Source organism: Camelina sativa, chromosome 11 (genome assembly GCF_030686135.1).
Source record: "Camelina sativa cultivar CO46 ecotype springtype chromosome 11, ASM3068613v1".
Taxonomy (NCBI): Eukaryota; Viridiplantae; Streptophyta; class Magnoliopsida; order Brassicales; family Brassicaceae; genus Camelina; species Camelina sativa.
In genome coordinates, this window is record NC_141890.1 from 49848782 (window position 1) to 49874086 (window position 25305).

The following is a 25305-nucleotide window of genomic DNA, read 5'->3' on the forward strand; positions in this document are numbered from 1 at the left end:
AATCAAATCATATTTGCTCTATATGTCACACTAGCAATTACAAAACACATGCATAACGAATTCAAACAAAAAAAAAATTGCTTTTAAAAGCTTTGTAATGTTATAAGGCAACAAAAGGACAAAGACGTTAAATAATTGGGCAAACGCAAAACACATGCATGTACGAATAAATAAATAAAACGTTGCGTTTTAGACATTTTCTCTTTCTAAAACGCATTACCGGTTCTGTTGCAACCGAACATCACCGGTTCACTATCAAATACTAATTATGAAGATACCGAACCGGTGAATTGAAAAAGTGTGTTTTAATTTTAAAGATGAGACCTCACATAGATACCTCATCGAAATATCAAAATCCGAGTCGGAAGTGATTAACATAATGGTGGGAGGAAGACCTCCGTCAATGGCTCGACCCAGCATCTCTTCAATCAAGAGGGAATCAGCTAAATCTGTTTTCCTTCCAAAGAAGTCAGCATTTGGTCCTTCAAGAAACTGTTTGTTACAAAGATCGCAAACAAGTGTTTTCTTCTATGTGAATACGACACTCATTTTAGTGTGATGTCGTTGGAGGAGACAACCACAATGTCCATTGCATCTTAAGGCACCTCTATTGTACATGTGAGGAGGGTCTTTAAATTGGAGACATTCATGTCAAAAGTGTTAGATGATTTATAGATTTCTCTATTTTTTAGGTAATTTTATTGATTGAGATATGAGAAAATCTTTCTAGTACTCTAATTGTTATTGATTCTCATTAATTGATTAATATTTTTCTTTTACATATTAGGAAAAATAATAAATTAAGATTTTAAGATTATAATATAATAATAGACATCTCATTAACTCCCATTAATATTTTTTCCTTTTTATTCTAAGATTATTTTATATTTTTATATTTATTTAGAATTACAAAGATATTTATATAACAAAAAAAAAATTGGCAAACAATCTTATAATTTTGGCATGTTCGAATTTGTAAAAGCAATAATAATTTAATGGCAATGGAAGTAATGTAGATTCATAATTTTGCCATGTTCCAATTTGTAAAAAAAAAAAAAAAAACATTTGGGCAAACACTCAATTAATATTTAATACCCACGTAATCTCGAAACGGGGGTGGGTTTTACAGTTATTGCATTGCACGGCACCGTTTAGAGTAGATGCAAGAACCGGACACTGTCAAATTCGAATTTCCGGTAGGTAAAACAGCAATTTTGAAACCAAACCGGATTTGAACGAGCAAAAAAAAAAACAGCATGATGTCCGGACCGGAGGAGGAAAGAGACGTTGTAGAATGTAGATCTCTGTCTTGTTTGTTCATCGGGGGGAGATGGTGAAACACAGAAGTTCATCTCGTTCGATAGTCTCATCTTTTTCTTCAGCAAGACTCTTCTCTATAAAAGCTATTTCGCTCTACTTGATCTTCATCTTTGCTTTTACCATATGGGTTCTTGTCTTCAGCTCCAGAAACTTACAAACCGACGATGACCAACATCGGGATCTAATCGATTCAGAATCATTTCCGCCACCGTATTTGCCTCCTAGGAAGGTAAATTTATTAGTGTTTCTTCGTGGGTTTTGGATTTGAATGAAGAAATGAAGAGTCTTGATTTGTGTTTTTTGAGCTTCAGAATTTGCAGAAATCGAATGAAAATACTCAACTTTGGGATCCTCCTTTCAGATTTGGTTTGCATCCATGTGTCAAGCCTACTCCTAAATTCAAAGGTATCTATATTCTGATGGATCTTGTACATGAATTGGGATTTGTTGTTCGAATTGATTGATTTCAGATTCCTTTCTTTGTGTTGTTTGATCTTAAATCCCACACGATTGTTTTGTTATCTTTTGCAGAACTTTCAGAATCAGATCATTATATTACAGTGAGAAGTAATGGTGGACTAAATCAAATGCGCACTGGTGTAAGCTGATGTTTTCATGTTACTTGTGTTAGTAGAAATGAATGATTGTGCCAAATCTCAACTGATTCGATAAGCATACTATATTATATTGTACAGATAGCAGATATAGTGGCTGTTGCCCACATAATGAATGCAACTTTAGTCATTCCTGAGCTGGATAAGCGTTCGTTTTGGCAAGATTCAAGGTATTTGTAACTTCATTATGCCTTAGTGTTTGGGTTTTTGGGCTCTTAGTTAGTACTTAGTAGTTATGAAATTGCTAACTTACACTTCACTATTCCTCAGTGTCTTTTCAGATATTTTTGACGAGGAACATTTCATCAAATCCCTGAAGAGAGATGTGAAGGTTATTAAGAAGCTTCCAAAGGAAGTGGAATCTCTTCCTAGAGCAAGGAAGCATTTCACTTCTTGGTCTAGTGTTGGATATTATGAAGAGATGACACACTTGTGGAAGGACTACAAGGTCTTCTTAATCAACTTGTATATTTGCCTCATACTGTTTCACTCATCTTCTCTTCTTTAAATAACTGACAGAATAACCAAAAATGCAGGTCATACATGTCGCTAAATCAGATTCTCGTCTTGCAAATAATGACCTGCCTATTGACATTCAGAGATTGAGATGCCGTGTACTGTATCGTGGTCTCCGCTTCTCTCCTCCCATTGAAAGCCTTGGACAGGTTTGGACCCTTTTACTGCCAATTCTTACTGCTCTTGTTTGTTTGGTAATCACCCACCCACACACAACACAACATAGAAAGGCCGTAGTAAAATCTTATTCCTTTGCATACATAGAAAAAAAATATCAAGTTTATCTTCTCTTTGGGTACTATATAGAAGTTCTGTACTCCATCGTATGGGTCAATGAGTTTTCATCATCCAATGATTGAAATATCAAAAACTGGTATGATGTGTTATAGAGGCCTTATTCAGAGAAGCTTGATAGAAGAATGAACACAGATTTTTCTATCATACATCAGTCTCAGTAGTTTATGCATTTAAGAGGTGTCCTATGGGGCTTCCTGTAGACTTTGGGTTCTGAGCAATCATGACGGTGACACCACAGAAGCTGGTTGAGAGACTCAAGACACGTGCTGGGAGATATATTGCATTGCACCTGAGATATGAGAAGGACATGTTGGCTTTCACTGGTTGTACCTATGGTCTCACTGATGCTGAATCCGAAGAACTAAGAGTGATGCGGTAATAAATTACTCTGTGCATCTAATCTTAACAAAGTAAACATGAAAGGATAAGAGCATAAACTCATCTAATCTTAAAGTTACGATTTTTAAGCTTTATATTACTGGTTGATCATAGGGAAAGTACAAGCCATTGGAAGATCAAAAGTATAAACTCAACAGAGCAGAGAGAGGAAGGCCTTTGTCCGTTGACTCCAAAAGAAGTGGGAATATTTCTGAAAGGTCTGGGATATCCTCAGTCAACAGTCATTTATATTGCAGCAGGGGATATCTATGGGGGTGATGATAGACTCTCTGAGCTTAAGTCGCGCTTCCCAAATCTAGTTTTTAAGGTCTGTTCAACCACCTCTTTATTTTTCCATGTTACTGGCGGGCGATCTAAAGATGATATAATGTTTTGTTTCATGTTCCGGACTTTGTAGGAAACACTAGCTGTGAAAGGCGAGTTGAAAGGTTTCACAGGCCATGCGACTAAAACGGCTGCTCTTGATTATTTAATTTCAGTTGAGAGTGATGTGTTTGTTCCTTCACATTCTGGAAACATGGCAAGAGCCGTTGAAGGTCACCGCAGATTTCTAGGTCATCGCAGGACTATCACTCCAGACAGGTTCCATCTTCTTCCTTTTGTTGTCTTCTAACTTCAAAATGTTTTCATCTTTTTTTACTCATCTTGTTACAGTCCATGACAAGTTCCGTCTTGTATGCAGGAAAGGATTAGTGAAACTCTTCAGTAAGATGGAGAGAGGACAGTTAAGAGAGGGACCTAAGTTGTCCAATCTTGTGAAGCAAATGCATCAAGACAGGTAACAAAATAATCATATGTTTGCTTTATACAAGTCAGAATTACAATAAACACATTCTTTTGATCGGTTTTGCAGGCAAGGTGCACCGAGAAGAAGGAAAGGACCAACACAGGGGATCAAAGGACGTGCGCGGTTTAGAAACGAAGAAGCCTTTTATGAGAATCCATACCCAGAGTGTATTTGCAGTTCAAAGCAGCACAGAGAACCCTAACTAATATATTTCCAACTTTTTTTTTGGTTTCTTCAAAACATTCAATTTTTGTTCTGTTTCATTAGATGGGCATAGCCATCGTAGTTATAGTTACCACATATTTCTCAGATTAATCCTGGGACATGTACGAGATCATGTATTTTTACAATTACAATAGCCATGGAATTTTCTTTGGCATACAAAGATTCAAAATTTCTTCCAGACTATTGTAAGCTATAATGGAAACAAGAACAAAACATCATAGTTTAGTACTGATCCAGACAAACTATTTCTAGTGTTACAAGATCTACTAAACGAAGAGCGTGTTAAATTTGGTTAGAACTTAGAAGATCTACTAAACATCATAGTTTAGTACTGATCCAAGTCTGTGTTTATGTGGATTTGGTGTATGTGTGTTTTTTCTTTTCATTTCAAGTGTGTCTGCTTTTGAATACATAATTCATCTATGGGTGCATTAATATATGTGAATGATGGGAGACATTCTTCTTAGCTTTATTTTAGATCGCTGTAGTTGTCCTTTTTATATCGTTGCAGCTTGCACGCAATTTGAAGATCTTGCGGGGTCATAATTGGCAAGCAAAGAGCTTGATATATATTCATCTTGGGGAAAGTAATATATATTGCGTGGATATAAGAAAAATATGTGAAATTTTAAGTTGTGTTCAAAATATTAGTTTATTTCATTTGATTTTTTTTAAACTGGATTTAGAATTTATATACTCCATCTTTCAATACAATTTTTTGTATATTATTACATGATAATATAATTAGATTTTAATTCTATGCACTCAATTAATCCCAATGAGTAACATTTATAATTTTCATATATAAAAAAAGTGCATTGTATCAAATTTATATCTTACTTACTATTTTATAAAAACTAAAAATTAATAAAACATCATTCTCAAAAAAAAAACTGAAAATTAATTTTATTTCATATTTGAAAAAGTAACAATATCTTAAATATATTTGTTTCGTATTTTGTAATCTCATAAGTAATAGGTTTACTACTTGTCCAACATTATCATAAATTAACCAAAAATTCAAAGACGTTATTATGAGAAAATTATTTGTTTATGTAAAGGTGAATATCTACAATCTTTTTTCTTTTAGGATTAATAATTAACAGTACATTTTATTTAATTATAGTATTATAGTAATTAATTGTATAATTTTCTTAATTTTCTTTTATAGAATTAGTAATTTAAAATTAGAATAAGTTTTATTTTTTATATGAACTATCTTTTTATATTCATTAAATTGTTTTAATTTTTAATTTCTTATATGGACTCGATCCCGGGTGTGATGGTGCCTTCTACAAATGGACTTACCTCCTGCCACTGCACTAAGGTCACTTCACACATGACAAGGTTTATATAACAACATAATGTTGAATACACTATCAAATCATTCACCAATTGAAAAACTTAAGAAAATTACATTAATTTTTTATTTTGATTATCTTATTTTTCTTACATTATGTTAATCACTAATTTCACACATTAAATATTTTCATACTTTCATCACTTTTCTGTATAAAATTCTTTTTACTATATGATTATAATAAATAATAATTACAATTAAATTGCAAATATTTTCCTTACTAATTGCACATATTTTCCTATTGAAATTAGTAATTTAATATTAACTTTCCTATTAGAATTAGTAATATAATATATTAACTTTGGTTTTATATACTTTCAAAAATATTAATTGTAGTCTTTTTATTTTTAGGATTTCTTAATTTTCTTATAATTATTAAATAAATTTTCCTTTCACACATGTCAAAATATTATCGATATACTTGACACATATTGCAATTATATGAATTACTAACTATGAAAACTAAGGTTTATATAATAAAATATATATATATATATATATATCTGATTTAATACGGTCCAAAAGAGATTATTAATAAGTTACGAAAGTTGTGTTCTTTGGCCTATGTCTGGTTTTATACGGCCCCAAAAGACATTATCAGTTGTTTATTTCATAAAGTGTATCTTGTTGATCCCACTGTATTCACAATTGACAGAGCATAAACCACACAGACGTTATTTTAATGATGTATGTAATTAAAACCCAATATTAACTAAGACTATATACATTGGTTTTTTTTTCTAACACCTTACTTTTTACTTTTTAACACTCAGTATCATCATCTCCTTTCTCCACCTAATGATTCAACATCCATTCAATTTTTATCATCTACAATAGTTTTGTTTAATAAAGTTTAACACTTCAATTTATTTATTTTATTATTTTATTTTTATATATTCAAATAAAATAAAACAAGTCTCTGTTTATAGATTATGAAAAATGATAAATTTTGATGTAAAGCAAAATAAAATAAAAAATTTGATTACTATAAAATAAATGATGTTAAATAGTTAGGATGAAATTAAAAGTAAAATTTTTTTTAACAACCAATAATAATGCATTATGTGTTCTAGTGGTCCTCATTTTTGTTTGTTCTTTACATTCTTTGCAGAGATACCGTCTGACATGGGTCCAATCCACAGAGTAATTGTTAAACTCATAGTAATATAACTGCTCCTCAGTAATGAAATCCTTGCATTGATCCACAAAAATGTACTTATAGTGCAGATCAATTTCAAATCTCTCGTTATGGGTTCAAAGCCACGCATGACACCAGGTAAGTAAGAGGGTTGTTGAAATCGAAAATCTGCCGGTTTGAGTGTGTTCCCGTCCAAAAATACAGCAACTTCCACGGGTTCCATGAGAAAATGAGATATTGAAATCCGCAAGAAGGATGAACCCTAAAAGAAATCAAGGAGAAAAAAATGTGACGCCCCTACATCACAACATAAATTAAGCCCTAACCCCTCTTTTAATTTTTCTGCGAATTTTCTCATTGTACCCTGCTATTTTTCACTATTTTTGTTTCGCGACCATAACTTAGTAAAATTGTTTCTATGACCCCTACAAGAACTTCTCTCTTCCCCCCCCCCCCTCCTTGTATTTTTTGTTGACTCAGATTTATTGAGTTTCAATTGAACGTTTAGAAATATGAAAATGTGAGAAAGATATTCATAAACTAGATTTTAAACTTTTATTTATTTAATTTTTAAATTTAGAATTATTTTTAGAATTTACAGATTTTATTGGAGTTTATTTAATATATTTTTGTGAGTGCATATACTAATCTTAATTAAATCAGTTTATCCGACTTATTTTATACTAATATTGTTTAAAAAATAGTAGAATAAAGATTTAACCCGTGTTTAAGTATCATATTAATGATACGCTAATTTTTAATAATATCGATTCAAACTCGTTTGTAATCCGTCATGTAATATAACTCGTTTGTGTTATTTTTAACTTTTAATATGTTTCAATATTCATAACTTTAGACATTTTATTAAGTTTAGATATATCAATTATAATATTTTAAACTTCTTATTATAAAGGATAAAATTAAAAAATCAACTTTTGAAAACCAAACTAATCATATAAAAATTTTAAATTTAGATTATTAAGTGAAGCTTCATGCTCATTCGGGTTTAGATTCATTTTGATCTTATATATAATATGAATCTGAATCAATATTTAAATATTTAAGCCGATGTGAGACATTAAACACACATTTTTACTTTTATATTACTAAGGTAATATATGTCTGTTTTTAAGTGTGACGAAGAAAATGCCTCCTCGCGCATGCTTTCTATCCGCTCTGAAAAAACTGCCTGAATACGTACATTTATTAATGATAAAACACACATAAACATAAATTTTACAAAGTTACATATGAAATAGCAAATTAATCAAGCATTATTTCCGTAATGCTCCCAGATGTGATCAATACACGTGAACAGGATGATAGGATATTACTAACAAATTTAGAACGAGATGATAGGATATTACAAACAAATTTAGACTCTCTTGATGACAATACACAGTGAGTTTATGCAATCTGAGAAAGCAAGAATCATACAAAAAAGAACTCAAGAGCATCAACAACAACCTTCATCTGCTCAAAATATTTATGGACAATATTTTTGTGATTTGGGAGGTTCAGGATCCGATTTACCTAATTACTAGTATTTTGGTCAACTTGTAATATATGTAATATATGTGTGTTCAAGTAATTTATGTGTACTTTGCTTTAATTTGTGTTAAGTTTGTTTAATGTATTTTTATTTTGTGAGAATCTTGTTTAATGTATCTTTTTTGTAACTTTGTTTTAATATTATATTTTATTTTGTAAACTTTGTTTTTAATATTACAAATTATTTTTTGTTTATTAAATTTATTTTAGTGTGCTTAAGTTTTCTTAATTAAATTTTATACAATTAATTATGAAAGACATAAATCTAAGGACTAAACTGAAAATAAAAAGTAGTTTTGATTTGAAGATTTGAAGACTTGTTGGATTGTCAAAAACCTCAAAATTTGAGGTTTTAAGGGCTTGTTGGAGATGCCCTTAAAGAAGGAATTGAAATTGAACTGCAACTAAACTGCTTCACAAACTGCAAGTTGTCCAATCTTGTGAAGCAAATGTAACAAAATAATCATATGTTTGCTTTATACAAGTCAGAATTACAATAAACCTTTTTTTTAAATCATCATCTTTGATGTGGAAACACATTCTTCTCATCGGTTTTGCAGGCAAGGTGCACCGAGAAGAAGGAAAGGACCAACACAGGGGATCAAAGGACGTGCCCGGTTCAGAACTGAAGAAGCGTTTTATGAGAATCCATACCCAGAGTGTATTTGCAGTTCAAAGCAGCACAGAGCCACAGATAACCCTAACTAATATATTTCCAACTTTTTTTTGGTTTCTTCAAAACATTCAAATTTTATTCCGTATCATTAGATGGGCATAGTCATCGTAGTTATAGTTACCACATATTTCTCAGATTAATCCTGGGACATGTACGAGATCATGTATTTTTACAATTACAATGGCCATTCAAAGATTCAAAATTTTCTTCCAGACTATTGTCAGCTATAATGGAAACAAGAACGAAATATCATAGTTTACTACTGATCCAGACAAAATATTTCTACGGTTACAAGATCTAGTGAACGAAGAGCGTGTTAATTTTTTACAGACAGAAGTTATCTTAAGGATTAAGCAAACGAAAAGAACACCATGACCATTTTGAAGTGTAATGGCTCTTAGCTCTGCTCTTTGTAAGGAGTCCAGATCATTTTGCTAACATCTACATCAAGGCCACCACGGCCTGCCGCTTTCAAGTGTCGATCCAGTACCTTAGGATCCGCACAGATCACATGTTGTCCTTTCCTGTACTGTATCAGTTCCAAGCTCTGAAGGGTGCTCAATATATCTTCTGCTTTAATTGCGGTCATGTCACTCAGCTCCTACATTTGGTCCAATGGTAGAGACATTAAGAAATAACCTGTTGTTGGATAGGCTTAAAAGCATAATAAAAGATGCCTATGTATACAGTACCTTGATAGATATGTTACCCTTGTGCTTTTTCAAGATGTCTAATAAAATCCGAGTCCAGTAACCTCTGTAACTCACTAAGCCTAGATCAGAGAGGGGTCGCTCTGGTGTCCCGACTTTTCCCTCTTTCTTTGAGAGTTCATAGGCTGTATAACGCGGCATAATGTGTAAGCTTCATAGAGAGATGTGAGATAAAATAACAAGAGAACAAAAAAAAACTCACAGAAGGCTATTAAGAATTTTCCGTAGCCTTTCCTTTGATAAGGAGGAAGGGTGAGGATGCAAGCCAAGTTGTAAGCTTCTTCCGAGTGTTTCTCCTGTAACAACAGAACTTGCAAGTTTTCATCACACTATCAAACAGAAACCGAATATGTATATAACAGACCCAAGAGCCAAAGAGTGCTAAACCTTTGAAAAGTATCCAACCATGTGACATCCACGATCATCACATTCACAGAGAATATAGAACAGGAACAAATCAACGTCATAGTAAAGAGTTTTGTGGTCAAGAAATAGCTTCGCCAGATAACAGAGATTCTGTGCGTAGACCTTGTTCTTCTTGCCATCCACCTGTACGATATTACAAAAAACTCCCAGGGTTAGGAAACGTATGTGACAATGCTGAAGATATGAATATCCCTTGCATGTATAAGAAAGCTAGAAAACATACGATATAAAATAAAAACCTCAGGATATTACCTCAAACATTGACAAAGTAGAACTTCGATAGATTTCATCCCCAGGGGGGTGCTTCAGGTCACATTTTCTCTGCATTAAAAAAGGAAAATTGACGAAAAAGTCAAGTAAAAAGTAATGAATACAACTTGAATGAACCATAAAGGGTATGTATGGAAAAAACAATAAAGTACTCACCATATGTCTTTGAAGCTGCTCTTTGCGCTTCATAAAACTGAGGCAAAACTCACAGAAAAAGAGCTTCACACAGTCATTGTATTCTGGCGGAAAAGGAGAGAAGTACCATGTCTCAATTTCATATTTCCCAAGCTCAATCGTTGCTATGTTCTTCACTTTTGTGAACTCCTCGTGTTCACGCAAACTCGCAGCATCCAGCTCTTCATGACCCTTTACAAATATTGAAAAAAAAACATCAGAATATAACTTGACACACAGTTCATCAAACTAAAGATAGACAAGACAATCACTTACCTCTACATGTGTCTCATCAATCTTCCGTTTCTGGTGCCGTGTCATCTTCAAGCTAGTCACCTATTACCACAAACACGCTTTCTCTGTTTCAGTGCAAATCACAGAGAAGAAAGCTCAAGAATTTGAAAAAAAAAAAAAAATGGCTACCTTGTCTTCAACTTTTTCATCTAAAGCACACTCTACTGAATCAAGGTCTAGCTGTTCCAGCTTAATCCATTCATCCAATCTTCTATTAACTGCAATATTCACAAGAGTGTCATGATAAATCAAACAACTTGAATCTCAATTTCCAAAATTTCATCTCCAATCCCTAAACCCTAGATTTCACAAAATTAGGTAAGAGAAAGGAAACAACAAAAACATACACTCAGTGTAGTGAACGTAATACTCGTAATCATTGTTGCCACCACCATAATTCTTCCGGCGCTCGATAACCTTCACCGGATGGTACTTCCCGTCTCTCCATTGACACATCACGCGAGTACCAACCTCGAGCGGAAGCACCCCTGTTCTTCTCTTCTTCGACGAATCCGATTCTGAGATCACGAGATCGGGTATCGGACCAGGAGTATGATTCGTAATCGCACCTCCGCCGTTGGTTACCGGATTATTGTGGTTCGAAGCCGGTGATGCGATGACCATCGCCGTCTCTGTATTCGCAGACGATCCCATTTTCTTCAATCGGGTCGGAGATTTTTTTTCCGGGTTGATGATTTTAACTCATACGGGTTAAGAACACAATTTGTAAACTATTGTAGCCCATTAATTGCTTTAAAGCTAATTTGGGTCTATCTCTTTTAATGGGCCTAGAGTATATCTATTACCGTTAATACACGTTTATAACTGTTGAGTTTAAGGTTTAATTTTTATAATCGCCAAGGGTTAAGGTTAAAAAGTTTTTTTAACGATAATGATTAGTTGGAGAATTAAGAGTTTTATAAAAAACGAGTACTATGAGATAAAATAATTTCTAAAATAAGAAGAAAACGAGTGACAGAGTCAGTTGTTTTTGTCGTGAATGGGAAACAGCCAAACAAGGCTTTATGATTCGTACTAATCACAAGATTCACAGATCAAAAAACTCACAAAGTTCCAAGAAGCAAACACCAAACACAACTCATCATCATGTCCTTGAAGTTATGGTCATAGATTCGCACACCATGTCCCTCTAAATTAACCAAAATGATTTTAAAGAACAAAAAAAAAAAAAAGAGATTCACATGGTCACTTTATTGTATCTTGTAAGTGAGAATTTACATATCATTTTATTTTTTATTTTCGGGTAATGAACTAATGTGTATGTATGACTTACTTTCGAATGAAGAAAGAATACAAATTGATTCTTATTTCAGTTGTTCACATGTAAACACGTTATATGGCATCTTGACAAAAAGAAATATCACCTAATTCACATTTAGCATTCTTTTGTTTTCATATAGGGCTATTATATATATAGCAACAATATGTATCCTGTAAATTTGAATCCCAATTGTAACAGCCATAATATTAGCATAATCTATTGGACTAAATGTCATGGTTAACGTAGTTAATGTGCTATTGCAATTAATTGTCATACCACGTAAAAATTAATAAAAGGTACTAAAATCATTCCTTATTTTGCAACTACAAATGATAAACAAAAATAGTATTTGTTTTTTTTATATATTTTTAAAATACGTAATATCAAGAAACTGCTCAAAATATAAGACAAGAATCCTCTTTCTTCCATCTCTATCTCTCTCCGCAAGACAGTTTGCTCAAACCCCTCTTCTTGAAATGGCTTCTTCTCTTATCTTCCTCCTCTTCCTCATCTTTACCCTATCCTTTTCATCACCAACCCTAATCTCAGCCAAATCCAACGCGACAATAATCGAATCAACTTGCAAAACCACGAACAACTACAAATTCTGTGTCTCGGCTCTCAAATCCGACCCAAGAAGTCCCACAGCCGACACAAAAGGTCTCGCAGCCATTATGATTGGCGTTGGTATGACAAACGCCACCTCCACTGCAACTTACATCGCCGGGAACCTAACATCCGCCGCGAACGACGTCGTCCTTAAAAAGGTGTTACAAGATTGCTCCGAGAAGTATGCTCTCGCCGTTGATTCTCTCCGCCAAACAATTCAAGATCTTGATAGTGAAGCTTATGACTATGCTTCCATGCATGTGCTGGCGGCGGAGGATTATCCTAATGTTTGCCGCAATATTTTCCGCCGAGCTAAGGGGCTGTCTTATCCGGTGGAGATTCGTCGGCGTGAACAGAGTCTGAGACGTATCTGTGGTGTTGTCTCCGGGATTCTTGATCGCCTTGTTGAATAATTTACATTTTGCATTTTAACTTTGGTAAAATCTCTGTTTAAGTTATCGTGTTAAATGTATTTTAATATGGAATTTGCAACTTTTTACTACCGTTACTCTTATATATTACTCTTCTCCTTCGCTACTACTTTCAAATTGCCAAAAATATTTGACTACAATATTTAACTCTCAATTTACTAATCAAACGAAAATCATAAGTCGTGCTTAGTGCCAAAGATTTGGGGAAAAAGTCTCTTAATTAAGAGGAGTTGGGAAGTAGAGATATTTTTTATAATTGTTTGATTGAATATATCTAATCTCTAGGTAACTTTTGCTTTATCTATATGCATTATACGTGTTACCATCGCTCCGGAGATGTTTTATACTTTAAAAAAATTGCGATAAGGGTCTTTAAAAGTGGTCTTCAAAGTGTCATCTTATAAAGAGAAAGGTAACGTCGTATACATATTTTTAAAGGTGGAATAGTCATCGACCACATAACTACTACTACTACTAGTACTGCTTTTAGGACGACGTCGACTGATATACGAATCAAAAATTTCAAAAGCAAAAGATGTGTGACTTTATAAACAAAAGTAAATTGAATTTTAGGTGGAAAACATTTATATAAAATTATTGAGAGTAGTGTATGTTCGTAGGTCAGTGACTACAGTTTCTCGCTAATAATAGAACACGGCAATCTGACGGTTTAATTAAAAAAAATGTCAAAATGGAGTTTAGTGACAAAACACTAACCAGACCGGTTATAGATTAAACCGGGATAGTCGGTGATAGAATCGTCATTTCGACACGTAGACTATTTTTTTTCGCGCCCAAAAGACGCGCCACTGCGAGAGACAGTTTCTTCTTCTTCTACCCACTGATACTAATAAACCCTAGAAAATAATTTTCCCCTAAATTTTCTCGAGAAAATTCGCCACGATTCTGGGGGCATTGTGCAGGATTTAACTAATAGAAAAAAATGAAGGGAGGTACGATTCAGATTAGTTGGCACGATGGGAAGCCGGTTTTAACCCTCGATTTTCACCCGATTTCCGGTTTACTCGCCACCGCCGGAGCCGATTACGACATCAAGGTTATGCAATTCCTAGCTCAAATCTTCGATTTATTTTGATCAATTAGAGGTTAATTTTGGAATTTTATTGATTCAAACCCCAATTGTTGAAATCTGGGTTTTTTTTTTTTTTTTAGGAATTATGATTGTTGAATATGCATTCACTGTAGACTAATAAATTGAGACATTAATTTCAGCTATGGTTGATAAATTCTGGTCAAGCGGAGAAGAAGGTTCCTAGTGTGTCTTACCAGAGTAGCCTTACTTACCATGGATGTGCTGTTAATACCATTCGTTTTTCTCCATCTGGTAAGGGAGCATCAGCTTCTTTTCTTTGTTATATCTGAGTTGTAATCATGTTAATTTATGTTCAATCTAGTGGTGACATGATGGGTGTTCTGTGATAATGTGCAGGGGAACTACTTGCCTCAGGAGCAGACGGTATGACTGAGAACGAACATATCTGGTTACTATGATACAAGTGTGATTTTGAATATTTTGGAATGCGTCAAGAAAACTAATTGCGCAGTTCTGTTTTTTTTTTTTTTTTGTTATGATGCAGGAGGCGAGCTAATCATATGGAAGTTGCATCCTAGTGAAACTAATCAGTCCTGGAAAGTTCACAAGTCATTATCGTGAGTCCTTTCATCTCAATTATTAGCTACACTGCCATGCTTTTTGTAATCTTTAAATTGAATACTGTTGTTCTATCATTAGGGGAGAATGATTCTGTAGGTTGGTAACATTGTTGTAAGAATATGGACTCAATCACATGTAGTAGTAGGCCATGGTGGGAAGCATGCGGCACTAAAGTCATCCATTATCTTTGGAGCAGTAATGTAGGCTAAGATAATTATTTTGTTTGCCCTGCTAGATTTCATCGAAAGGATGTCCTGGATCTTCAGTGGTCTCCTGATGATGCTTATCTGATTTCTGGCTCAGTGGACAACTCTTGCATTATATGGGACGTTAATAAAGGTGAGCAAAGTTAAAAGAGTATATAAATCGTTGTTTTTTAATGTTGGCTCCAGATTTTCTGATTCTCAGAATTCCGTATCTGCTACAAGGTTCTGTACATCAGATACTGGATGCCCACTGTCATTATGTTCAAGGTGTTGCCTGGGATCCCTTAGCAAAGTATGTAGCCTCTCTTAGTTCAGACAGAACATGCCGTATATATGTAAATAAGCCTCAAACAAAGAGTAAAGGTGTTGAAAAAATGAACTATGTTTGCCAGCATGTTATCACCAAAGCAGATCAGCAACGGGGTGATGAAACTAAGGTCAGAGAGAGAGAAACTTCTTCATAATTCATCACAAAGACACAGTATTCCTGATTTGGAAATGATATTTATGCAGACAATAAAAACCCATCTCTTTCATGATGAGACATTGCCTTCTTTCTTTCGAAGATTATCATGGTCACCTGATGGGTCTTTTTTACTCATTCCAGCAGGTATTATACCTTAAAACCAGTCTTGTTTCTCAGAAAGTTGGGCTAGATCATCACATTGTTTATTACTCGGGTATTATTTATGTCTCTAACAGTCCCTGTCATCACTGTGTTGCATTTCCAGGTTCTTTCAAGGTTTCACCCACATCAGAAGCAGTGAATGCTACCTATGTCTTTTCTAGGAAGGACCTTTCAAGGTAAGTTTATTATCAAACCACCATCTCTTGTTTGGAAGTCGTAGCCAAGTGACGTCAACTGCTTGAGCTTATGAATGAGATTTTTATAAAACAAGACAAGGTCTCAAACCATCTCATTTCCTTTTTACACAAGCAGACCTGCACTGCAGCTTCCAGGTGCCAGCAAACCGGTTGTAGTGGTTCGTTTTTGCCCTGTTGCATTCAAACTCCGTGGTTCAAATTCTGGTACATATTATGTCATTTTAAAAGTTTTTTGTTTACGACAGTAAAGCAAGGCCGTCATTGACGTACATATTTTCTTAAATCTGCTGATTTTGGTGATCTTAAATGGTATTTTGTATCATGCAGAAGAGGGTTTTTTCAAGCTTCCTTACCGTCTTGTCTTTGCCATTGCAACTTTAAATTCGGTGTACATATATGACACAGAGTGTGTCATTCCAGTTGCAGTCTTAGCAGGTCTCCACTACGCTGCAATAACTGATATAACATGGTAAAAAGAATATTACACATTTACTTCAGCTCTAACTAATTATAGCCCAATAATTATTCAAGGTTTCGAATTGTCTCATCAATAATCATTTGTTCAATAGGTCACCTAATGCCTCGTATCTAGCACTCTCATCACAAGATGGTTACTGCACACTAGTTGAATTCGAAGATAACGAACTAGGAGAATCCATCCCCATATCAGGTTTACTCTTAAGACTCTTAGTATTTTCACTCTCAACCTTCCAGAATCCGATATTTGACCCATTAATTCAATTGCAGTTGGAAAGAAACCTGTGGACAGTGAGGGGAAAGAGCATGATATAGGGAAAACTGATGAGCTGATGACCGAAGCAAGACCAGGTGAGAGCAAGAAACAGGCTGAATCAGAACAAAACGAAGAGAATAAACAGCCATTGCCGAGCAAAATTACAACAGATGGCGAGGAGAAAGAGCATGTTATGCAGAAAACCGATGAAGTGATGACGGAAACAAGACAAGAGGAAGAGAAACAGCCAATGCAGGGCAAAGTTAACACACCTGTCTCAAACAAACCAGCGAGGAAGCGCATCACGTCGATGGCTATTGATCCCTAATGATAAACTAACCACTTCTCTTCTTAGATTGTTACTCTGTTTACACTATCAAAATCTCTAATCATCTGTAGCACTACGATGTAAAAACGTTTTTTTCGAATAAATTTTACATTTTATTCAAAAAAAAAAGAGAAACTAACCACTACTGATATATACATTTTGTTCCATCTGTTTTATTTTTTACTCTGCTACAATTATCTTTCTCATAGGCTAGACATCAAATATATGAATTGCTCCGATGGATATTTTTGTCAAGAGGCCATGTTGGAAGTGGATAAGTTTCTTTAGTCCTCATCCTATGTGGCTATGTGTCGTCTTAAAAGCAATGTACATAAACTCACATGTATGTGTATGACACATGAGAATGAGATGGATGGTTAAAGTTTATTGTGCATCATTTAGTAAATACATGAGTTAAGTTAGCTGGGCATCAAAGGCCCAAAAATTCATATAGCTAAATGCAACAATCCGTGACGCGAAAGGGATGTTGTGTTGAGCTTTTTTGGCCCGTTTCAACCAATGTGAATGTGTGAATCACGCACAATAATTGACCGGTAAAAAAAATAGCGGATAATTTTACCCTAATTTTTAGTTTCCAAAACCTTTCTTTTTTTGTCCCAATAGCCGTAAAAAAGGTTAAAAAAACAAAAACCCAGAAAAATCAACTCTCTCTCTCTCTCTCTCTCTCTCTCTCTCTCGTCTCGTCTCCAATGGCTATCGCTCTCAATCTCTGAATCTCATCCTCTGTCTCTTTCTCTCAGTCAGAGAGATTTCTCAATTATTCTTCAATTTTCAGTTTCTTTTTTTCTTTCTTTTCCCACTTCCAATTTTTTTTTTTTTGTATAAACACTATTAACACCAATACACAAATATATACAAATATCTTCTCTCTCGGCTCCAATGGATTCTCCGAAACTCCCGTACTCTCTCTCCGCCTCTTCCTCCACCCCATTTGCTTCCTCCGCCGTAAAACCTCACCGGAAAAAGGTCCTTTCCCGTAACTGCATCCTCATCATCATCGCCATATCCTCTATTCTCCTCCTCCTCTTAACTCTCCTCATCTACGCCACCGTCTCCAAATCCTCCCACAACCACCGCAACTCAACACCCCAATCCCCAACCTCCAAAGATAATCCTCCGCCGGAGACTCCTCTCCCTCCTCCTCCGATCGCTCAGATCCGTCTCGCCTGCAACGCGACTCGTTTCCCAGACCACTGCGTCGCCTCCCTCTCTAAACCGGGTCAAGTCCCTCCGGATCCTAAACCGGTTCAAATCATCCACTCCGCGATTTCAGTCTCGTACGAGAATCTCAAAACCGGCCAATCGAAAATCAAGTCTATCCTAGACTCATCCGCAGATAACAAAAACCGCACGAACATCGCCAAAATTTGCCTCGAGATCCTCTCCTACGCTCAGCACCGTACCGAATCGACGGACGTCGCCGTGACGAGCGGCCAAATCAAAGACGCTCGTGCGTGGATGAGCGCAGCTCTAGCTTACCAGTTCGATTGCTGGTCAGGTCTCAAAACCGTCAACGACACGAAGCAAGTCGTCGAGACGGTCACGTTCTTCGAAGGTCTCGTGAACCTCACCGGTAACGCGTTGAGCATGATGCTATCGTTCGACAGTTTCGGAGACGACGTCGTTTCGTGGATCCGTCCTGCTACCGAACGAGATGGGTTTTGGGAGAAAGCTGGGCCGAGTTTGGGCTCGGGTACTACGGGCACAACAAAGGCTAATTTGGGGGTTCCGTCTGGTTTAACGGAAGACGTGACGGTGTGTGGGACAGGGTGTACTCACAAAACGGTGCAGGAAGCCGTCAACGCAGCGCCGGATACTAACGGAACCGTTAAGTTTGTGATACGGATTAGAGAAGGCGTGTATGAGGAAACCGTTAGGGTTCCGTTTGAGAAAAAGAACGTCGTCTTTATCGGTGACGGGATGGGCAAAACGGTAATTACAGGATCGTTGAATGTCGGACAACCGGGGATGACAACGTTCGAGTCTGCAACTGTCGGTGAGTTTTTTCCGTTAAACCCTATTTTTAAGAATTTATTAATTTAACTTTTTTTATATTTTCGTCAATTTATTTCATTTAATTTAGAAACATTAAAGTCAAAACATAAATTTGTTTTTTTCTTTTACTCTTGTGGTGATATTGATATATGTCTTTATAGTACTGTTTTTAGATTTGCTCTGCCACGTAAAAAGAATATTATTTAGTTTTTGATATTTTAATTTCAAGATTTAAGTTATGTCGAATGGGAGTGTTCCTGGTTTCAATAGAGACAGAACCCATGTGACATTCAGACAAAGTTCTAATAATAGTAGTCTATATTAAATTATTAATTTAGTCCAAGATTTGGACAAAGTTCCAAGATTTTTTCTTTTTTGTCTTAATCTTAAAAATGTTTGTTGTTATAATATGTTTTTCGGTTTTGGTAGGAGTTCTCGGCGATGGATTTATGGCTCGTGATTTAACAATAGAGAACACGGCAGGAGCAGACGCGCACCAAGCGGTTGCGTTTAGATCAGACAGCGATTTCTCTGTACTCGAAAACTGCGAGTTTCTTGGAAACCAAGACACTGTTTACGCTCATTCTCTCCGTCAGCTTTACAAACAATGTCGAATCGAGGGCAATGTAGACTTCATATTCGGTAACTCAGCTGCTGTATTCCAAGACTGTGATATCCTTATTGCTTCAAAACATTCCAAAGTCGAGCAAGGCGCAAACAATGCGATCACAGCACATGGGAGGATCGACGCGGCTCAGTCCACGGGATTTGTGTTTTGGAACTGTTCGATTAAAGGAACAGAGGAATACATGAAGGAGTATCAAGCTAACCCTAAAGGGCATAAGAACTTCTTGGGAAGGCCATGGAAGGAATTTTCGAGGACGGTTTTTGTAAACTGTAATCTTGAGTCTTTGATTAGTCCTGGCGGATGGATGCCTTGGAACGGGGATTTCGGGTTGAAGACTTTGTATTACGGTGAGTATAACAATACAGGTCCGGGATCGGTTAGATCGAGTAGGGTTCCATGGAGTAGTGAGATACCAGAGAAGCATGTTGATGTTTACTCTGTCGCCAATTTTATTCAGGCTGATGAGTGGGCTTCGACCACTGCTTGATTTTTGTAAAGGAAAAATGAGGTTCTTAGGGTTTTATAAAAAAAATGTCATGGGAAGTCGTCATTGTAACTTTATTGTAGTGTCAAATATTATATTAGTGTGGTATTATCGTTTATCGCTCATTGAGATTCATAGCCATCAACCAATCAAAAGATATAATTTTTTGAGTGATGGAAGAAACCACATAAATCATGTCATAACAGAAAGTTCGATACTTTAAATCTTATCATACTTTGTGAGTGGTTGAAGACTCATAACTTCTTAAACTTACTTCGGAGAGGCAAGAATAACGATATGATAGCCAAAAAAGTCTGATGGTTCAAGGGAACTACATATAAAATGTTTCAAAGGATAAAAACAAAGTTACTTTGTTATTTTTACCTTATGTGAAACACAAAATGAGGACAGTGATGATAGCGTGACACACAAAAGCTATGGGGTCGAAGGAGAAACATGTTCTTTTGGTGTGAGAGAGAGCAAAAGAGATACTTATACTTATAGGTCGGAATCAGAACTCTTCTCCTCCTTTGGTGGTGCATACTGCCTGGTGAGACGGGATCTTTCCCATGGGTCCAGCGGCACTCGAGGTGGCGGTTGAGGTGTTGCTGGTTTTGATTGCCTTAGTTCGTTCTCTCTATCGATAAACCTGCACCAAGAAGAGTATATATAACCAGTTGTTAGCTCCCCAAGGAAACTTCCTAAATTAGAGAATCCAGTACCGGTATCTCGGGTTACACATACAACAGATAATGTTTGAACTTATGATCATTGTCCCATTTTTGTTGTCATTGCGGCTAAAGAAAACTTAAAATTCAATGTGCTTCTATGAGAAGAATGAACAATAAAGAAAAGAAGTATTGTTTACTCGATATAAGCCATTGGTGCAGCATCACCAACACGAATACGAGTGCGAAGCATTCTTGTGTACCCACCAGCTCTATCTCTGTAAAACACATAACATCCTTATCATGAAACAGAGTTGAGAGTACTAAGGAGAGATCCAAAATTTAAAAAAAAAAAGAAAAACAAGGCTCGAGGATTCACTTGTATCGATAAGCCAATTCTGTAAAAATCTTGTGAAGTACATCATCTCCTCTAACAAAACCACCAGCTCGCCTTGCTGCAGCGAGTGAGCCCTGTAAATAAATCATTTCATCACCCATATGACAGTGATTTTTTTGCTATATATCTCAAACCAAAAAAAACTACTTATCTCAGAGAAGCAAAAACAATTCGTGAGCTTATAAAACCAAGATTAGAGTACACTTGAACACAATTACAGTTACAGCTATGGTGTCTGATGATTATACAAAAGAGTAGAGAGAGTAGCTAATTTATGAACTGATTACCTCTTTGCCAAGTTGAACCATATTATCAGCAAGACGACGGACCTCTTTAGCCTACAAAATCAAATGTATGGTGGTAATGAGAATACATTATTTAGGACAAGACACATCAAGTTATAAAGCAGTAAGAAGGATCACAGATTCTCTCATTAGCTGACTATAAACCCTAGCTAAACCTCAAATCAATGAAAATGAAGAAATAGGAATCAGTACCTTTGCGACAGTGGTCTCAATTCGCTCGTGTTTCACTAATTGAGAAACCATAGTCCTGATTACAATTTGATTGGAAAAAAAAAAAAAAAAAAAAAAAAAGAGAAATCTTAAGCAATGTGCGAAGAAGAATCTCAATGATCAATTAGAAAGTTTATAAGAAGAAGAATGAACCTGAGCATGGACATACGGTGACCAGCTGGGCGACCGAGCTTCCTGAATTTAGTCATTTCTGCGACGGCGAAAGCGATCGGAGAATGGGCGAAACTGGGAAGATGAAGAGGAAAAAAGAACTCTGACGAAGGTGAACAATAAACCCAGCAGCGGATCGCTCGGGTCAGTGGACCCTTACCTTTTGTAATGGGCCGGACATTCTCGATTTTTAGCCCAATAGAATAATAAAATTTTTATTTGCTTCTCTCGTTGTTGATCTTACCGAATTCCACGTACTGTATGTATTGTTTAATCAGAGTTAAGCGTTGAATTGACATGCCTAACTTTTGTCCACTGACCATTGTTATAAAACACAAAACAGTCCCAAAGAATAAAAACACAGATCCAAATTTTCAAATTTTGTGGGCGGTGTGTCGACCCTTCTCTCATTCGTATTGAGAGTCAAAAGGCCAGGTCTCAAAGTTGGACTCGTTGTTAGTTTATGATAATCTACATATTTTAAATATTTATACAAGTATCTTGTAACGATGATTATATGAATAATAGCAAGACTTTAAAATCCAAACACATGCACCAAAAGTCGTTTGACGAATATAGTCAATAATGTTATAAAGGCAATAAATAACATTTAAATGGTTATAGACTAATTTCTTTTCTGTATTTAATAGAAGTGGTCCGATACCAGCTCATTTATGGGTTTCTCATCAATATCCATTTAAAACTTTAAGTTTCTAGGAGTATTAGTCAAAATACTTACATATTCGTAAATGAAAAAGAAAAAAAAAAAAAAAAAAAGATCTTGAGAAAACGAAGGTAACATTACATGAACAAATAAAAACCATGTCTTCTTTTTATACAAAAGACAGTTAGTTGATCGGTTCAAATTTTGTTAGTGAGACTATAGGTTTTTGAAAATTTATAATGGACTTTTTAACGCAAAAAATAATACCACAAGATGAGGAAAAAGATAAAGATGATTATGACTTATATATACAGGCTTATGTCTATGTCGTGTATCATGCATTCGAATCTTCCAAAGACGAATTGAAAATCACATGTTACATCGTTACAAAATTGTGGGTCGATGGGAACTATATGACGTATTCATCTCTTTTTGACAATTTTGGACCTATTATTACCAACAGAATAATCATCAACATTCGTATTTTATATAAAAGAAAAAGGCAATTCCATATCAAATGATACGAATTAACAATATGATTGGAAAATTCAAGAACATCATTATTTTGATTTTACTTTACAGTAATAACAGAATAATTTGACTACAATGAATTGAATCTTCGTCTTTTTTGTTTTTGCTTTTGAGTTTATATTCACTATTCAAAATTTCAATTTGTTTACAATTTCTCACTTTTTTCCCAAGGAACAAATTTTAAAGAACGAACCCTAATTAAAGTGAGTAGTAAAAAAAGAATTGATCAAAACGGCATGATATGTGTCGTTTTGGTGTCGTAAGCCGAAAGGCAAGATCTTGAATTCACCTTGAACACCTTTAGAAGATCCGTTAACATTCGTCTAACGGCGGGAGAGCAATTGCTCTGTAACAGTAACAGAATCTTCGTAACTCCGTTAGCACTCGTAACGGCTTCCAAAGCTTTATCCTCTTTAAAAAGATAAGAAACACTCCACAGCACCGTCACGGCGTGCTCCGTCGCCGCCGTCGACACTTTCATCAGCTTTTTTACCACCGTTTTCAAACACTCTCCGTCTCCGCCGCAAATCTCCGATCTCCCTTCCTTGGTGGATGCTAGAATCTCGAGAAGCTTCAGACATTTCTCGGTGACTGAAACGCTCGACGCCGTCGGATCTGATAACAATTTAGTCACGTCTCCGATGAGTTTTTCTCGGATCAGGTTTAGTTTCACGCGCTTCGGTGAGCTAATCGCGACCAAACACGATAAACTCGATTCGATCAAGGTCGAATCGGAGTCTTTACTAATCGATTTCATTAGCTCCGTCACTAATCCATCTCTATCAGCGATTAAAAGCTTTGATTCGGCGTCGACGGCGATGAACTCGAGTAAACCGGCGCAATCAATCTTCAATTCGACATTCCCGGTTCGAAACAAGTAGACGATAACCGTTAACCGATCTCGACCGTTGGTTAAAATAAGATTAGAAAACCGTCTCCGATCTGAGATTTTGGTTCGAACCAAACTCAGAATCTTAACCGCCTCTTGAACAACCAGCGATTTCGCGGCGGAGGTGGTTTCGAAACCGTCCTGGTCAATCAGATCCACGAGAAGCCTCACGAAATCATCTTTTCCGGCGAGAAAGCCTCTGTTATCATCAGATTCTCTCCCGAATCGAACGATCTTAGACAAAACCTCGCGATCGTCACGCTCCTCTTTCTCGATCTTGACTCTATCAATCGCATCGGAGATCTCGTCTCTCGTCGGAGCAGCTAACTCCGCCGAGGATTCAACACAACCTCGACGACGAACGGAATCAGACCAAATCTCTATCAGACGCTGAAGAGTCCGATTAGGTATGAAATCCTTGTTCTGAAGAATCTGCATCGTCGCGGGACACGTGTTGTTCCCGCCGTCGAGCCACCGTTGGATACTAGCTCGATCGTAAGTAACACCGGTGCAAAGACTCACCGGAGATTTCATAACGTCGAGTGATATAGGACATCGGAAGAACGTAGGTACTGTGATGCAGAGATCATCCTTCCTCATTGCTTTGGCCGTTGCTTTTTTTTCCCGATTTGCTCCAAAAGAAAGAGAGAGAGAGAGAGAGAGAGAGAGAGAGAGATTGTTTATGGTTTTAGTGCGTGGGGTTTGGTTTAAAAGATGAGAGAGAGAGAAAAAGAGAGTCAAACTTTGGTGACGTCAAATTTTTTCACTTTTTTGACGAGAGTTTTAGTATTTTTTCAAATATCTTTTTTGTATAAACTAATTTTAATGAGTAAATCGAATAAAAACTTTTTCTTTTAACGTAAATCGAATATAACTTTTTATTTTTTCTCTCTTTATGCTATTATTAAATAACTATACTACAAAATTAGAATAATATTTTAGCACACTCCAAAACGTAAAATAAAATAAAATGGATTTTATTTTCTGTTTCACTTTTGGTCGTTGGTCAAAGAAGTCTTTCGGCGCGTTATAATAGTTATTAGAGATTATTTTTTGATTTTTCAATCACAGCCATTGATCTGAATATTTAAAAAATCTAAGATGTGGGAATTGGACGGTAAGGATTTGATTTGAGTCCACTTTAACGTCTCAAGAACGCACCGAGTTTTTGGGGCGGGTGTGCAGTTGCACGTTTGAGATTTGTGGAAATGCACAACTTTTTATTATTATTATTTTATGACCCTTTAAATTTTAGTTATTTTAATATATCTCCTCGTTTTTCTTATTTCTCAGTTTTTCGTCCTCGTTTTCACATTTGGAGAGGTTCGTAAAAATCTTTAAGAACGCGTTATTATACAAATTGAATTAATCGGAACGATTATTTCTGTAAATTATTTATTCTCACCCAAATATTTTGTTTTCTATAATTAGGTGAATCATCATCACACTTTTTACAATGTCAATATTTTTATGTGAGTGGAGATATTATAGTCCAC

General features: G+C 35.7%; 6 protein-coding genes and 1 pseudogene across 10 annotated transcripts; 4 read left to right on the forward strand and 3 right to left on the reverse strand.

Annotated features, from left to right (window-relative positions):
• Positions 1-1215: 1215 nt before the first annotated feature.
• Positions 1216-4336, forward strand: LOC104727088 (O-fucosyltransferase 38). 3 transcript variants are annotated; one of them, XM_010446094.3, is made up of 11 exons: positions 1216-1549; positions 1632-1725; positions 1852-1919; positions 2016-2104; positions 2205-2382; positions 2471-2599; positions 2986-3122; positions 3240-3453; positions 3544-3728; positions 3829-3924; positions 4000-4336. In XM_010446094.3, exons 1-11 carry the CDS (start codon positions 1331-1333, stop codon positions 4133-4135), a joined length of 1545 nt encoding a protein of 514 aa, XP_010444396.2. In that variant the 5' UTR covers positions 1216-1330; the 3' UTR covers positions 4136-4336. The 3 variants fall into 3 exon arrangements, 1 of the variants encoding a protein (XP_010444396.2); XR_015572361.1 differs by having other exon boundaries at positions 1239-1549; positions 2840-3122; XR_015572362.1 differs by having other exon boundaries at positions 1239-1549; positions 2948-3122.
• A 4777-nt stretch (positions 4337-9113) lies between these two features.
• LOC104743576 (histone acetyltransferase of the MYST family 1) lies at positions 9114-11574 on the reverse strand. The gene is made up of 9 exons (XM_010446096.3): positions 11105-11574; positions 10887-10975; positions 10740-10799; positions 10446-10655; positions 10272-10340; positions 9981-10142; positions 9796-9889; positions 9576-9718; positions 9114-9484 (listed from the first exon to the last, which is right to left on the reverse strand). The coding sequence occupies exons 1-9, from the start codon at positions 11409-11411 to the stop codon at positions 9281-9283; spliced, it is 1338 nt and encodes a 445-aa protein (XP_010444398.1). The 5' UTR covers positions 11412-11574; the 3' UTR covers positions 9114-9280.
• A 756-nt stretch (positions 11575-12330) lies between these two features.
• LOC104727091 (cell wall / vacuolar inhibitor of fructosidase 2) lies at positions 12331-13150 on the forward strand. The gene has a single exon (XM_010446097.3). The coding sequence runs from the start codon at positions 12369-12371 to the stop codon at positions 13059-13061; it is 693 nt and encodes a 230-aa protein (XP_010444399.2). The 5' UTR covers positions 12331-12368; the 3' UTR covers positions 13062-13150.
• Positions 13151-13697: 547 nt separating this feature from the next.
• LOC104727092 (chromatin assembly factor 1 subunit FAS2) lies at positions 13698-16975 on the forward strand. 2 transcript variants are annotated; one of them, XM_087470962.1, is made up of 12 exons: positions 13698-14136; positions 14313-14424; positions 14530-14556; positions 14678-14750; positions 14990-15093; positions 15183-15397; positions 15474-15570; positions 15692-15764; positions 15901-15989; positions 16113-16254; positions 16355-16455; positions 16533-16975. In XM_087470962.1, exons 1-12 carry the CDS (start codon positions 14023-14025, stop codon positions 16844-16846), a joined length of 1461 nt encoding a protein of 486 aa, XP_087327088.1. In that variant the 5' UTR covers positions 13698-14022; the 3' UTR covers positions 16847-16975. The 2 variants fall into 2 exon arrangements, with proteins under 2 accessions (XP_087327088.1, XP_087327087.1); XM_087470961.1 differs by having other exon boundaries at positions 13896-14136; positions 15898-15989.
• Positions 16976-17317: 342 nt separating this feature from the next.
• On the forward strand, positions 17318-20099 carry LOC104727093 (putative pectinesterase/pectinesterase inhibitor 64). Its single transcript, XM_010446101.3, has 2 exons — positions 17318-18863; positions 19292-20099. The coding sequence occupies exons 1-2, from the start codon at positions 17747-17749 to the stop codon at positions 19975-19977; spliced, it is 1803 nt and encodes a 600-aa protein (XP_010444403.1). The 5' UTR covers positions 17318-17746; the 3' UTR covers positions 19978-20099.
• Positions 20100-20254: 155 nt separating this feature from the next.
• LOC104727094 (uncharacterized) lies at positions 20255-22024 on the reverse strand. The gene is made up of 6 exons (XM_010446102.3): positions 21708-22024; positions 21537-21591; positions 21327-21377; positions 21022-21113; positions 20843-20920; positions 20255-20623 (listed from the first exon to the last, which is right to left on the reverse strand). Exons 1-6 carry the CDS (start codon positions 21761-21763, stop codon positions 20473-20475), a joined length of 483 nt encoding a protein of 160 aa, XP_010444404.1. The 5' UTR covers positions 21764-22024; the 3' UTR covers positions 20255-20472.
• Positions 22025-23045: 1021 nt separating this feature from the next.
• On the reverse strand, positions 23046-24656 carry LOC104727095 (U-box domain-containing protein 27 pseudogene; annotated as a pseudogene). The gene has a single exon (XR_015572363.1). The product of XR_015572363.1 is annotated as a U-box domain-containing protein 27 pseudogene (transcript).
• Between the last annotated feature and the right edge of the window lie 649 nt (positions 24657-25305).

What these genes read in the sequence shown, in the direction of transcription:
- LOC104727088 (XM_010446094.3), top strand. Translation starts at nt 1,331, where the DNA reads ATGGTGAAACACAGAAGTTCATCTCGTTCGATAGTCTCATCTTTTTCT. An exon ending in TCGTTTTGGCAAGATTCAAG is followed by an intron (nt 2,105 to 2,204) that starts GTATTTGTAACT and finishes ACTATTCCTCAG; the next exon opens with TGTCTTTTCAGATATTTTTG. An exon ending in TCCCAAATCTAGTTTTTAAG is followed by an intron (nt 3,454 to 3,543) that starts GTCTGTTCAACC and finishes CGGACTTTGTAG; the next exon opens with GAAACACTAGCTGTGAAAGG.
- LOC104743576 (XM_010446096.3), bottom strand. Translation starts at nt 11,411, where the DNA reads ATGGGATCGTCTGCGAATACAGAGACGGCGATGGTCATCGCATCACCG. An exon ending in AGCAGCTTCAAAGACATATG is followed by an intron (nt 10,341 to 10,445) that starts GTGAGTACTTTA and finishes TTTTTAATGCAG; the next exon opens with AGAAAATGTGACCTGAAGCA. An exon ending in AAAATTCTTAATAGCCTTCT is followed by an intron (nt 9,719 to 9,795) that starts GTGAGTTTTTTT and finishes CGCGTTATACAG; the next exon opens with CCTATGAACTCTCAAAGAAA.
- LOC104727091 (XM_010446097.3), top strand. Translation starts at nt 12,369, where the DNA reads ATGATAAACAAAAATAGTATTTGTTTTTTTTATATATTTTTAAAATAC.
- LOC104727092 (XM_087470961.1), top strand. Translation starts at nt 14,023, where the DNA reads ATGAAGGGAGGTACGATTCAGATTAGTTGGCACGATGGGAAGCCGGTT. An exon ending in AACGGGGTGATGAAACTAAG is followed by an intron (nt 15,398 to 15,473) that starts GTCAGAGAGAGA and finishes ATATTTATGCAG; the next exon opens with ACAATAAAAACCCATCTCTT. An exon ending in TTTTTTACTCATTCCAGCAG is followed by an intron (nt 15,571 to 15,691) that starts GTATTATACCTT and finishes TTGCATTTCCAG; the next exon opens with GTTCTTTCAAGGTTTCACCC.
- LOC104727093 (XM_010446101.3), top strand. Translation starts at nt 17,747, where the DNA reads ATGGATTCTCCGAAACTCCCGTACTCTCTCTCCGCCTCTTCCTCCACC. An exon ending in GTTCGAGTCTGCAACTGTCG is followed by an intron (nt 18,864 to 19,291) that starts GTGAGTTTTTTC and finishes CGGTTTTGGTAG; the next exon opens with GAGTTCTCGGCGATGGATTT.
- LOC104727094 (XM_010446102.3), bottom strand. Translation starts at nt 21,763, where the DNA reads ATGACTAAATTCAGGAAGCTCGGTCGCCCAGCTGGTCACCGTATGTCC. An exon ending in TTGAGACCACTGTCGCAAAG is followed by an intron (nt 21,378 to 21,536) that starts GTACTGATTCCT and finishes TTGATTTTGTAG; the next exon opens with GCTAAAGAGGTCCGTCGTCT. An exon ending in TGGTTCAACTTGGCAAAGAG is followed by an intron (nt 21,114 to 21,326) that starts GTAATCAGTTCA and finishes ATTTATTTACAG; the next exon opens with GGCTCACTCGCTGCAGCAAG.